Source organism: Rhinolophus sinicus, chromosome 1 (genome assembly GCF_057876585.1).
Source record: "Rhinolophus sinicus isolate RSI-liver-muscle chromosome 1, RSI-T2T, whole genome shotgun sequence".
NCBI classification, from domain to species: Eukaryota; Metazoa; Chordata; class Mammalia; order Chiroptera; family Rhinolophidae; genus Rhinolophus; species Rhinolophus sinicus.
This window is the reverse complement of record NC_142501.1, coordinates 145,392,920-145,406,974: the sequence shown is the minus strand read 5'-3', so window position 1 is coordinate 145,406,974 and position 14,055 is coordinate 145,392,920. Positions and strand designations below refer to the sequence as shown.

At 39.5% G+C, this 14,055-nt stretch overlaps 1 protein-coding gene and 1 pseudogene across 7 annotated transcripts in view; one reads left to right on the top strand and one right to left on the bottom strand.

The window, feature by feature from the left end:
• Window positions 1–9,969, bottom strand: part of CEP135 (centrosomal protein 135) — a 77,457-nt gene extending 67,488 nt beyond the window's left edge. Inside the window, exons 1-3 of one of the 7 annotated variants that reach the window (XM_088791035.1) lie at window positions 9,732–9,969; window positions 3,211–3,368; window positions 1,619–1,809 (exon numbers count right to left, since the gene is read on the bottom strand). In XM_088791035.1, coding sequence (XP_088647161.1) covers window positions 1,619–1,809; window positions 3,211–3,323 — 304 coding nt within the window. In that variant the 5' untranslated portion in view covers window positions 3,324–3,368; window positions 9,732–9,969. The other 6 variants (XM_088791048.1, XM_088791050.1, XM_088791039.1 and 3 more) reach the window with 6 other exon arrangements.
• Window positions 7–1,602, top strand: LOC109451722 (transcription factor BTF3 pseudogene; annotated as a pseudogene).
• Window positions 9,970–14,055: the final 4,086 nt, after the last annotated feature.

The following is a 14,055-nucleotide window of genomic DNA, read 5'->3' as shown; positions in this document are numbered from 1 at the left end:
TTACAAATCAAGGAATCTATGAAGTTCTTCCATTTCACAAAACACAAAAAAGTCACATCGATTTGAAAGGCTGATTCTTATACATGCTTTGTTTGAAAGGCTACTACCTTTTCTACCACTATTAACAAAACTGCAGATGAGTCATTAAGCACAAAAGGAAATTATTTCTCTTCTGCTATATGAGACTAATATAAACCATGGCTTTTGACCCCTCTCCCCCTCTTTTTCATTAGTTTCAGGCTGACCCTTTTTGATTGGGTATGAAACTAAGGGTTTATGAATTCATGCCAGGTTTTAGACAGGGCTTTCTACTGAATACAAGAATTTATAAGATAGCCATATAATTACCCTTTGACCAGTATTTTTGAAATCATTCTATTATCTTCTAGCTCAAAGATGGAGAATTAAGGAATCAGAATGATACATGGCTTTCAACTCACTGTATTCCTCCTATTTTTAACAAGGGAAAACCAAAAGTTTCAAGAACATTTCCTCAGTTCCAACATTTAGTATTTTCTATACCAATTGTAAACCTAAAAATTTAATCCAGATATAGTGGAGACAAATACAGATACGAAATGAAAATTCATTTCACTTCTTGCGAACACTTCAACACATCCTATAGAATTTCAAGAACTGTAGCAAGACTCTCACATTTACTAATCAATAGTTTAAAATTAGACTAGCCTCCTCTAGCTGCCATCTTGCATTCCCAGTGTGTGTGCTTATTCTCAGCTGGTCTGTCCAAGACCCCCAGAGCACCAACCCTAGTTCCCACCATGGGGTGGACTTTCCTCTCCCACAAGATGAAAGAAACTATCATGAACCAGGAGAAACTTGCCCAACTACAGGCACAAGTGCACAATGGTGGGAAAGGAAATGCTCGCAGAAAGGTGGTTCACAGAATACCTACAGCAGATAATGAAAAACTTCAGTTCTGCTTAAAGAAATTAGGGGTAAACAATATCTCTGGTGTGAAGAGGTGGGTATGTTCACAAACCAAGGAACAGTGATCTATTTTAAAACCCTAACGTTCAGGCCTCTCTGGCAGTGAACACTCTCACCATTACAGACAGGCCAGCTGAGACCAAGCAGCTGACAGAAATGCTACCTGGCATCTTCAACCAGCTCGGTGCAGACAGTCTCACTAGTTTAAGAAGACTGGCCGAAGCCCTGACCAAACAGTCTGGGATGGAAAAGCACCACTTTGCTAATGGAGAAGATGATGATGACGTTCCAGATCTTGTGGAGAATTCTGATGAGGCTTCCAAGAATGAAGCACACTGAATTGAGTCAAGATAAAACTTGAAGAAGTTACTGGGAGGTGTGATTTTATACTATGACTGCTTTTTAAAATTTTGTTCATGCATCTGATAAAAATCTCGATCTGTAATATTTTTAAGCCCAAGCCCCTTGCACAATGCAGCTCTTTTCAGTTTTTGCTTATACACAAATCATTCTTTGCAGCTAATTAAGGTGAAGAAGCTTGGGAATAAAGTTTGAAACAAAGGTTAATAAAGTTCTTTGCCTAGTAAAAAAAAATAACATTACACTAGCCTTTCCTATATAAAAAATGAAAAGAGCAAAATACTGCATTTTAAAAATCACTAAATTTTACCTTTAATGTGTTGAGCTGATTGTTCTCTCAGTTTCATTAATTCCAGGTATAATTCATTATTTTCCCTGCTCAATCTTGCGTTTTCAAGTTTATAAGGTTCTAAAACAAAATCAAAATTGGCACTTTCTTTTTCAGCTTTCACAGCAGATAATTTTGACTTCCGAAGACTTTCTGTTGTATGAACTAGGTCGCTAGAATCAAACAAAAGAAAATGTAAATGCAAGGAAACATTCCATTAACTTTCCCATCACTAAAAATTATTTCTAAAAAGGCTTAAATATGTTAATGCTAAGTGAGCTGAAACTGAAAAACAAACAAAATCTCTAGGAGTCTTTCAAGGTACCAAGAAGTATTCAACAATTTTTCCAAACAAGATTGATTAAAAGTTATGAAATATATATACAGTTAGAATCATCTTTGAATCTCCCCTGTGGCTCATCCCCCATGTACAATTAGTCACCTTATGCTGTGGAATCTGTGACATTTATTTGTTCATTCAGCAAATATTTATTGAGTGCCTGATGTATGACAAGTGCCAGGTACACAAAACAATAAAAATCAGTTCCTTACCTCTAATAACATAGACCATATTACTCCAACAATATTCACTGAGCGGGGAACACAATGAAGAACCCATTATCATGGAGGTTATAATCTACTGCCAGTTTATCAAAAAATTATAATACTACGTGATAAACTCAACAAATATTTCAGTGCCAACTATGTGTGCAGCCTGTCCTGGGTAGAGCAGTGATAAAGTCAATCTCTAGTCTCATGGAGTTTGAATCTAAAGAGAAGTCAAAAAGAAGTTTTTGATAATAATAAGGTAGCACATAATAGACATGACAGAGTCCTGCAGGCCATATACCTAACCAAACCCAAGGGTTTGCAAAGGAGGAAGGAGAGGAGGAAGGGACTTTACAGCAGATAGAACAGCTACGGAGAGACCAAGGATAAGAGTGTACATACGTTTAGGGAACTTCAAGTTGTTCCATACATGGGAGATGAAGCTGTAGGGACTAAATCAGGAAGGGTTTGAAGGCTATAATAAAGACCACAAAATATCTTTCAGCCATTCTTTCTTTTCCATTATCATTTTTTATAGTCCTACTGCAAAAACTTGATAAGCAATGTCCCGGCTCCAAGTCTCAAACCACAATAACAGAACTCATGTGGAAAAAAATGAAAATCACAAAGAATCTTTCAGTTAAGGTAACATGTGACAGCTAAAGAAATGACCAACCACATATTAGAGAACCATTATTAATAGTAATTAAAGACGAGTGATGCAGACATAGAACTCCCAACTATATCAGAAAACCACATAAAAAACTACAATTCTATTCACAGGAAAAACACTCAGACATGTTTACTTTGAATAGTATAGTGTGAATGGTGACCCATGGAGTTTTGCAATGTAGAGGCCATGAACTGAACACAGGGGACTAGGATCTAAGATAAATAGATGAGCTTCAGATAATCTAAACTTTTCAAAAATCTACCCATTTCTTTACTGAAGCATGAAGTTAATCAGAAACTAGATAAATGGGATTAAGGATCATACAGGTTTAGAACTGTATTTTCATCTTTACCTGAAAAGTTTTTCTACCAAAGGTAAACACTCCACTGTCAGAGTCTGGCGGTATCCCAACTGATCCAATCTTTTTCTAATATTAATATACTTTCTTTCTGCAGCTGTAGTCATCTTGTCTTCCAAAACTGGTTTTATTCACTTCCAAAAATTAAAGTCCTAAAAGAAAAGAGTGAAACATCATTTTATTATGATAGTTAACATTATTGTTTCATGATAATAAAGAACAATTCTTAAACGAAAATGAAAATACGACGACCCAAAATCTATGGGATGCCACGAAAGCAGTCCTAAGAGGGAAATTCATAGCATTGCAGGCCTACCTAACGAAACAAGAAACATCACTAACCAACAGTTTATCTTCACACTTAAGGGATCTGGAAAAAGAACAACAAAATAAGCCCAAAGGGAGTACAAGGAAGGAGATAATAAAAATCAGAGTGGAAATAAATGAAATAGAAACCAGAAAAACAATACAAAAGATCAATGCATCCAAGAGTTGGTTCTTAGAGAAGATAAACAAAATTGACAAACCTGCAGCCAGACTCATTAAAAAAAAGAGAGCGAGGATCTAAATTAATAAAATCAGAAATGAAAGAGGAGAACTGACAACAGACACCGCAGAAATACAAAAAATTTTAAGAAATTACTATGAGCAACTGTATGCCAACAAATTTGACAATCTGGAAGAAATGGACAATTTCCTAGAGGCGTACAACCTTTCAAGGCTAACTCAAGAAGAAACAGAAAACCTGAATAGACTGATTACCACCAGGGAAATTGAATCAGTAATCAACAATCTCCCAACAAACAAAAGCCCTGGACCAGATGGCTTTACAGGTGAATTTTACAAAACGTTCAAAAAAGAATTATCACCTATTCTCCTCAAGCTCTTCCAAAAAATCCAGAGGGAGGGAAGACTCCCAAACACTTTACGAAGCCACTATCACCCTGATCCCAAAATCAGACAAAGACACCACAAAAAAAGAAAACTACAGGCCGGTATCGCTAATGAACATAGATGCAAAAATCCTCAACAAAATACTAGCGAACAGAATTCAGCAATACATTAAAAAGATCATACACCATGATCAAGTGGGATTCATTCCTGGTATGCAAGGGTGGTTCAACATCCGCAAATCAATTAATGTGATACACCACATTAATAAAATGAAAAATAAAAATCTCATGATCATGTCAATAGACGCAGAAAAAGCATTTGATAAAATCCAGCAGCCATTTATGATAAAAATCCTTAAGAAAGTGGGAATAGAGGGATCATATCTCAACATAATAAAGGCCATATATGATAAACCCACAGCTAACATCATACTCAATGGGGAAAAGCTAAAACCATTCCCCTTAAGATCAGGAACAAGGCAAGGTTGCCCACTTTCTCCACTTCTATTCAACATAGTGTTGGAAGTTCTAGCCACAGCAATCAGACAAGAAAAAGAAAAGACATCCAAATCGGTAAGGAGGAAGTAAAACTGTCATATGCAAATGATATGATACTATATAGAGAGAACCCTAAAGACTCCACCAAGAAACTATTAGAGCTGATAGATGAATTTAGTAAAATAGCAGGATACAAAATTAATATTCAGAAATCAGTTGCATTTGTATATACCAATAATAAAACATCAGAAGGAGAAATTTAAAAAGCAATCCCATTTACAATTGCTCCAAAGACTATAAAATACCTGGGAATAAATTTAACCAAAGAAGTAAAAGATCTATACTCAGAAAATTATAAGACACTGAAGAAACAAATGAAAGAAGATACAAATAGATGGAAACACATACCATGTTCATGGATAGGAAGAATTAATAGAGTTAAAATGTCCATACTACTAAGGCAATATACATATTGAACGCAATTCCTATCAAACTACCAATGACATTTTTCACAGAAATAGAACATATAATCCTAAAATTTATATGGGACCATAAAAGACCCCAGATAGCCTCAGCAATCTTGAGAAATAAGAACAAAGTGGGAGGTATAACAATACTGACATCAAATTATACTACAAGGCTACAGTAATCAAAACAGCATGGTACTGGCATAAAAACAGACACATAGATCAATGGAACAGAATAGAGAGTCCAGAAATAAATCCATGCCTATATGGCCATTTAATCTACGACAATGGAAGCAAGAATGTACGGTGGGGTAAAGACAGTCTATTCAATAAATGGTGCTGGGAAACCTGGAAAGACACATGCAAAAAAATGAAGCTGGACCACCTCCTTAAACCATATACAAAAATAAATTCAAAATGGCTTAAAGACTTAAATGTAAGATCTGAAACCATAAAATTCCTAGAAGAAAATATAGGAAGAAACTTCACAGACATCACCCGGAGTAAGATTTTTACTGATATATCCCCTCGAGCGAGGGAAGTAAGAGAAAAAAAAACACATGTGGGATTACATCAAACTAAAAAGCTTTTTCACAGCAAAGGAAATCATCAATAAAACAAAAAGGGATCCTACTGAATGGGAAAAGATATTTGCCAATGATATATCTGATAAGGGGTTAATATCACAAATTTATAAAAAACTCACTCAATTCAACTACAAAAAAACAAACAACCCAATTAAAAAATGGGCAGAGGACATGAAGAGACATTTTTCTAAAAAGAACATACAGATGGCAAACAGACATATGAAGAAATGCTCAACCTCACTAACCATCAGAGAAATGCAAATAAAAACCACAGTGAGATACCACCTCACCCCAGTCAAGATGGCTATCATCAATAAATCAACAAACAACAAGTGCTGGCGAGGATGTGGAGAAAAGGGAACGCTTGTGCACTGTTGATGGGAATGCAGACTGGTGCAGCCACTATGGAAAACAGTATGGAGGTATCTCAAAACTCTGAAAATGGAACTACCTTATGATCCAGCAATCCCACTCCTAGGTACCTATCCGGAGAAATCCAAAACTCCAATTCAAAAATCTTTATGCACTCCTATGTTTATTGCAGCACTATACACAATAGCCAAGACATGGAAACAACCGAAATGCCCATCGGTAGATGACTGGATTAAGAAACTGTGGTACATTTATACAATGGAGTATTACGCAGCCATAAAGAAGAAAGAAATCTTACCATTTGCAACAACATGGATGGACCTAGAGAACATTATGTTAAGTGAAATAAGTCAGACAGAGAAAGACAAATACCGTATGATCTCACTTAAATGCGGAATCTAAAGAAAAGAATAAGTGAATGAACTAATCAGAAACAGTTTTGGAGACATAGAGGAAAAACTGAGGGTTGCTAGAGGGGCGGGGGGGTGGGGGTAGGGGGAAGGTGAGGGGTTTAGAAAATAGTCAGTAACCACAAGATGGCCACTGGGTTTTGAAAATTAATTTGGGGAACGTAATCAACAATGTAAAGATTTTGTAGGGTATCCTATGGACATGTGTCCCATTTGGGAGACCACCTCAGGGATGATGTAGATGCCTGATCTCTGCACGGTACACCTGAAGCTGAACAATAATGAATGCCAACCATAATTTTATATATATATATGTATGTATATGTATATATATGTATGTATATGGTTACAGGAAGCGGAGTACAGCATTAGGAATAGAGACAGTGGAAATGTAATGGCTGTGTGCGATGTCAGAGGGATAGTGGATGGTGGGAGGGGGGTTCACACAGTGTGAGGGATATAAATGATAAACGTCTAAGTATTGCTTTGTCTTGTGCACCTGAAACTAATAAAATTATATATTAAAAAAAAAAGAACAATTCTTTTACTAGAAAGCAATTCCTTTTTCTCTTTAGGTAGGCAGATTTCTGGAATGTTTAGATTGATTTAAACTGAATACTTATGATATTCACGTTGTTTCATTAAAATAAGTAACTCCCCATAAACCTACTCCGTAAAAGTTAAAACGATAAAGATTCTAAAAGAAAACAAAGAATATTTTCCTGAACCTGAGGTAGGCAGAGAATCCTGACAAGCCTCTTTTAAAAGCACTAAATATAAAAGACAAACTTGATAAATTAGATTTCATCAAATTAAAAAATGTCTGTTCCTCAAAGTATTCCATTAAGAAAACAAAAAGGCAAACAAGAATGGGAGAAATTATTCATAATATCTAACAAAGGATTTGTATATGGAATATACAAAGAACTCTTACAATTTAACTCTTAATATAGACAAACAACCCAGTAAGAAAATGGGCTAAAGATTTGAACAGGCACCTCGCAAAAGATACCTGAATGGGAATAATCATATGAAAAGATGCTTAACACCATTAGTCATTAGGAAAATACAAATGAAAACCACAGTGAGGTAAAATTTCACTCATACTAGAATGGCTAAAATTAGAAGTACAATATCAAATGTTGCCAAGGATTTGGAGCAACTGGAATCTTTAACTGCCCAGTAGAGTATAAAATCACTGTGGAAAATGTCTAGCAATTTCTTATAAATTTAAACATACTCTATAACTCTGTAATTTTATTCCCAGGTATTTTACTCAAGGAAATGAAAATAAACATCCACAAAAGAATATTCACAGCAGTTTTATTCATAATAGCCCCAAACTGGAAACAACCTATATATCTGTCAACAACAGGATGAACTATGATATATTTATACAACGTAATACTACTCAGGAATAAAAGGGAAGGAGCTATAGATACATGTCAACCACACAGATGAATTTGAACATTATTTTAGCAATAGAAACCAGATAAATATACTGTATTATTCTATGTACACAAAGTTCAAGAACAGGCAAAATTAAAATATGTGGACCGAAATGAGAACAGCAGTGGGGGGTTGGGGGGTGATGGGTGTGTGGAGATTGACTGGGTTAAGAGGGAACTTTCTGGGGTGATGAAAATATTATGTTGATTGGAGTAGTGGTTACACAATTGTACACATTTATCAAAGCTTTTCAAATAGTACACTTATGATCTGTGTGTTTCACCATGTAAATTTTACTTCAATTATAAAAAAGACACAAACACGTATCTCTGCACAGGTTTTTATCCCTTGTCTTTTAAAACATTTATGAATATATTCTCTATGAACCTGCCCTAATATGTACTTATCCAAAGATCACTTCTTTAGAAACTTTGCTCTTTTCTAACCTTTCCCAGGCAAATAGAATCCTAGTACCTCTAAACCAAATAAAAAACATTGCTTTATATCTCTATTGTTCTTCACAATTTAAAAACCATGAACACAAGTGAATACATGCAAAATTTGATCCTCGCAACTAACAGGTCAGGAAGATGAGGCAAACGACCTCCTCCCTATTATTCCAAGATGAGGAAAGGCTGCCTCAACTCTCCCAAACCACAGAGCCACACAGTAGGTGGGCAGTCAGGTCTCCTGCGTCCTGGTCCAGCTCTCAGGTTTCTGTACCACACCACCTCAACGGACAAAACCACTTCTCCGTTAGTACCTCTCCTTGATTAGTCCTTTCTACAAATCTTTCTTCTTCCGTACTCTCCCTAACCTCTTCTTCAACTGTCACCCCTTTAGACTTTCTAAGTTCCTTCCACAGAAGGACCTGACTGATGCAGAGTGTTTTAGAGAAACTGCTGGAGATATCAGAAATACACCTGTCAAACCAAGAACTATTAATAGCAGGGCTTCACCACTCAAGTCTGGTACCAACTTGGGATACTCAGAAATAATACTGCCTCACATCCTGCAGAGAGACAAGAGGCCGGGAGGCGGGGGAAATGAAGCAAAAAAATAAAAAATAAAAATCACCACCCAGGACGGATGAAACAGATGAAAATCCTCCCAAGGACAAAAACAAACATATATTGGGCTTTCCCCACCCATGGGTCTACTGTCTCCAGCCCCAGGCGCCACCTCCATCATCCAACAGTGTGGCTATACTGAAAGTTTCCAGCAAAACAAGAGAAACGGTTAGGTTTGTAGGTCCCCCACGCAGCGTGTTTAGAATTATCCACCTACTTAACTCTGGGGTGTTGACGTCTGAAAGCCAGTACATCTTATTTTACTAACGTATCCTGTGCGTATGCATGCACAGAGGCTAAAACCAAAACCAAAACACAACCTTAACTGAGGTGGCCTCGGAGTCCTTCCTTCAAATAGTAGAGACTGGCAGGTAGCGGGGATGCTTTCAAAGGTTAACAAATGGCTCTCGTACTGACTTTGGGGGCATTTCTGTGTTTATAAAGCACAAGCAAGATTCTTACACGAAGAAGGCATTTTAACTTTTAAATCAACCCATCAGTCAGTAGCTGGCCGGTCTGCAGGGCCCGCAGTCACCGTGGCGAGCAGCGCAGGAGGCAATCGGGGAGCTCCAGCTGCTTCGCGGTCGGGCGGAGAAGGGAAGGGGTGTCGGCGGCAGAGCCGGCGAGGAGTCTCCGCGCCCCGCCCGGCCCCACTTCCTCCAGCCGCCGCGCGGCCTCCCTCCCCGCAACACCCGGCCCTTGGGGACCGCTCGGGGCAGCGATGGCGCCGCCGACCTTTCCGGCCCCACCGCCCCGGGATCACACTCACTCGCAGCTCCCGCCGCCGCTCCCTCCGCCTGCGTCCACATCGCCCTGGAACCTGCCTCCCTCGCAGGATCCTCCGCCCCAAACACCGGCTCCGGCGCTAGGGCAGTTTGAAAATGGCGCGGAGAGACGATCCCAGCCGGCGCGGAGGAGGCGCCGCGGTTGCCCCGGTGACGGGAGCCGCCACCGATTCGCGGCGCGCGGAGGAGGGGGCGCGCCGGGCCGCTAGACGCCCCGCGGCGATGGCGGCGCTGGACCCGGTGCCCGGAAACGGAAGGGCCCGGGAGGCGCGAGGCTACGGCGCCCCCACGCGGCAGCAAAGCCAACCTTCAGCGGCTGTCGGAGACGGAGGCCCGGGGTTGGCTGGGTGCGTGGACAGCTGGGTGCCGGGTTAAAACGCTGCCCCAGCCCTGGTTCACGCAGCGGATTAGGTTTCACCGGCACGGTGGCGGCCTGCTCACTAGGTAAACGAGCTTAAACGTCAGATTGTCTTTGCAACTTTCCCCCACAGCCACCGACCACAATTGTTGCTCCTTCACCCATGTCCTGATAAGACTCTGTGTAGGTCCTTCACTTAACATTATGTCTTTAAGCAAAAGGAGGTAAAATGAAACCAAGTTTACTATCTAGGCTAATTGACAAAAATAAGAGTTAAGCTCCGTCTATATATTTCTGGTCACAAAAACATCACCAAATTTCTAAATAAAGATCCCAAACACTTATAATATTAAACATTGAAATAAATATGAGCCATATATATAGTTAATAAAGATTAATAAAAATAAGTAAGAAAATTATTTTCCAACCCATTTATTCCAGTTCAGGGTGGCGGTTGGGAACCCAACCTGAACAGCACCCCTCTATTGCAGGGCACACTCACACCCGCATCCACACTCAGACTGGAACCATTTAGACACCCCAAATTACCCAACGTGCACGTCTTTGGGATGTGGGAGGAAACCAGAGTCTCTGGAGAAAACTCACTGCAGACTTGGGGAAGAGCAGGCAAACAGACAGTGGTCCCAGCGATAATTGATTTTTTCCCCCCTCATCAATGTTATAACAAAAGGACCTTCAACGAAACGATGTTATTGGAGGACCTGCTGTATTATAGAGCTTATTCCATCAAAACAATTATTTCCTTATATATCTCTCCCTGCTGCCCCCAATTGTAAATTCCTTGAGTTAGAGATTATTTTACTCAGCTATGTTTCTCTAGCATCCATTACAATAAATATTTGTGAATGGTATTAAATTTAAATACACAGGTTATAGAGAACTGGCTCACATGCAGAAAACATATGGTCAAATCCTAGAATTCTATTTCTGTCCTGAAAACTTGTAGATGATCATAGGGAAACTCAGTTCCTTTCTCTTTACTACTCCCCCAAAGGGCCTTCCACTGTGAAAATGTACTTGCTCTTAATCGATCTTTTAACAGTTCCATAGGTTGTGAATGGTATTTTGTACCCAATCACATATTGCTTTACTATTTCTCTTTTGTGTGCCTTGTCTGTTTTCCCACATGCCTTAATGAGCTGTTTTATAGAATTTCTAGGAGGCAATGAGTTAGGTTCTGTAGATGGTTTTTGTAGTCTTGAACATGTACAATTAAACACATTTTTTGCTGAGTAATAGAAAACAGCCATACATAAATTATTATCATAGCAAAGTGACTATGCAACAGCCATCCATTAGATAACTTTTTGTCTTTCCTTTGCCCCAAACATATAGCAATTAGAAAATGTGCAACTGAGATCATTGCACAGTTCTGGAGGCCAGGAATCTGAAATCAAAGCATCCTCAGAAAGCTCCTAGACACACCTGATATAAATGCGTATAAACTTGTCTTCCAGAGGCTCTTTGGCACTTGGTTGCTCAGTGCATGGGGTGTGAAAAGAAGGGATGTCCTGGGCTCTGAACTTTGATATTGATTCTATTAAGTCCATCTGGTCCTTCTCCTAGCTCTCCCTGTGTTCTGTACTTTCCTCTGGCTGCTATTATAAATTATCACAAACTGGGTGGCTTAACACAACAGAAATGTATCTTCGCACTGTTCTTGTGGCTCCAAGTCTGAAATGGAGACATCATCAGGGCCACATTCCCTCTACAAGCTCTAGGGGAGAATCCTTCCTTGCCTCTTCCAGCTTCTGGTGGCTGTTGGCATTCTTTGGCTTCCTTAGCTTGTGACCACATCACTCCAATCTCTGCCTCCATCTCCACATTCCCTTCTCCTCTGTATCTGTTAAATCTCCTCCCTGTGTCTCTTATAAAGACACTTGTCATTGGATTTAGGGCCCACAGGGATGATCCAGATGATCTCTTCAATCCAAGGTCCTTAATTACATCTGCAAAGATCCTTTTTCCAAATAAGGTAAAATTAGCTGGTTCTGGGGATTAGGATGTAGACATACCTCTCAGGGGGCTACCGTTCAACTCACCACACTCCTCTAGTGCTTGACATTTTTATTTCGTCTGGCTGAGTAGGAAGACAAAAGATCATGTCATATATCCTACAGAGCCTTACACTTGTGTAACGGTTTGGCATTTTTTGTTTCCTTTCTTCCTTCCTCTCTCCCTCCCTCCCTCTTTTCCTCCCTTTTTTATTTCAGTTAAAAGCCAGGAATTTTCCATCTTTGATTACCTGTTTAGTTGTGGTTGGGGATGAGAGAGGAATGGGAAGGCTGTCCAGGTAAGAGTGAAAGAATTCAATGAAATATAAAAAGCAGAACAGCAGAATATGAAATAGCAGCTTACTGAAAGTTAGATTATAAAGCCAGCCTAGAAGGCAAATATCACATATTATCATATTCATATTTTTAAACACTAGATCACATTCTGAGGAGGAAATTGCAACTGACTGGATGAACAGCAGAATTGCATCCCTGATGTCCTTATAAAAAGAATGTCATGTAAAGAGAAAAGGACATAAATGGAGGGAATACAATGTGAAGACACAAGAAGAACACCATCTACAAGAAATGCCAAATATTCCTAGCAAACCACCAGAAGTTAGGAGAGCAGCATGAAACAGATTACTTCCTCACAACCGGGACCAACCCTGCTGATACCTTCATCCTGGACTTCTAGCCTCCAGAACTGTGAGAAAATACGTTTCTATTGTTTGAAGCACCCAGTCTGTGGTACTTTGTTACAGCAGTGCTAACAAGCTAATACATATGTGTTTAGATGCCAGTTGATGGCACAGAATAAGTGTCACAGGAATTCATAAAAGAAAAAAAAATCCTCTGAGGACAAGATCAGCCACTCAAAGTTTCATAGAGCGGATGGGACTCGGAGTTGAATCTTGAAACAACTAGAACTTGGATGCATAAAGAAGAGGGAGCGAGCGATTTGGGGAGGGGAGAAAAGGATGAGAGGAGATAACATGATGAGAAAGATACTGATGGGGAAGCATGATTGCTTCAGTAATAACAAAGACAGCAATCTGATGGGGACAGGGATAGCAGAGTGACATAGATGGCAAGACTGGAAATGAAAAGTGACATCAGATTATTAAAGGCCTTACCAAATGTTAGATTTCAGCCCTTGAATTTTATCGACTATATAATGGAGAATTGTTGAACATCTTTAAACTGAAAAATCATACAATGAAATTAGTTTTGGGGGAATTACTCTGAGTGACATAAAGATGGAATGGTGAATGGTACAGAAAATAATGCTATTATGTAGAACAAGAGTTAGAAGATTGTTTTAATGATAAGATAAAGATCTGAGGGAAATGTGAGAAATATTACAACGGAGGCCATAATGGGCCGGGCTTAGTGAGGGACCGGCCTCTGAGTGAAGGATTGGGAGGAATCCAGGTAACTGTCAAGGCTTTGAGCTTCAGAGACTAAACAGTGTGTTTGCATGCAGACCCTGAGATGGTATAATCAGGAAGCCATTTTGGGGTGTCCTGGAGCAGGAAAGACACAAGGGGCAGATAATAAGTTTGGTCTGTGATGTAAGGGTCTTGACGTGACATTACAAAAATGTCCAGGTATAGCATAAGAAAGGTATTTGGTCTTCAACCCTGGTTCCTGGCATAGAGCTCCTAAATACTTGGAATTTCCTCATGATAGGGTGATAGGATGGTGTTTTGTTCTAATGAGGTGATTCTTAGCAGGGCCCTAGATAGGTTCAGGACGGGGGTTAATCACCTGAAAGACCAAGCCTTGATTAAAAGCTTGGAACTTTCAGCCCCACACCTCAAACCTCCAGAGAGGGGACAGGGAGATTGAGTTAATCACCAATGGCCAATGATGTAATCAAACCTGCCTATGTAATGGAACCTCCATAAAAACCCTAAATGACAGGATTTGGGC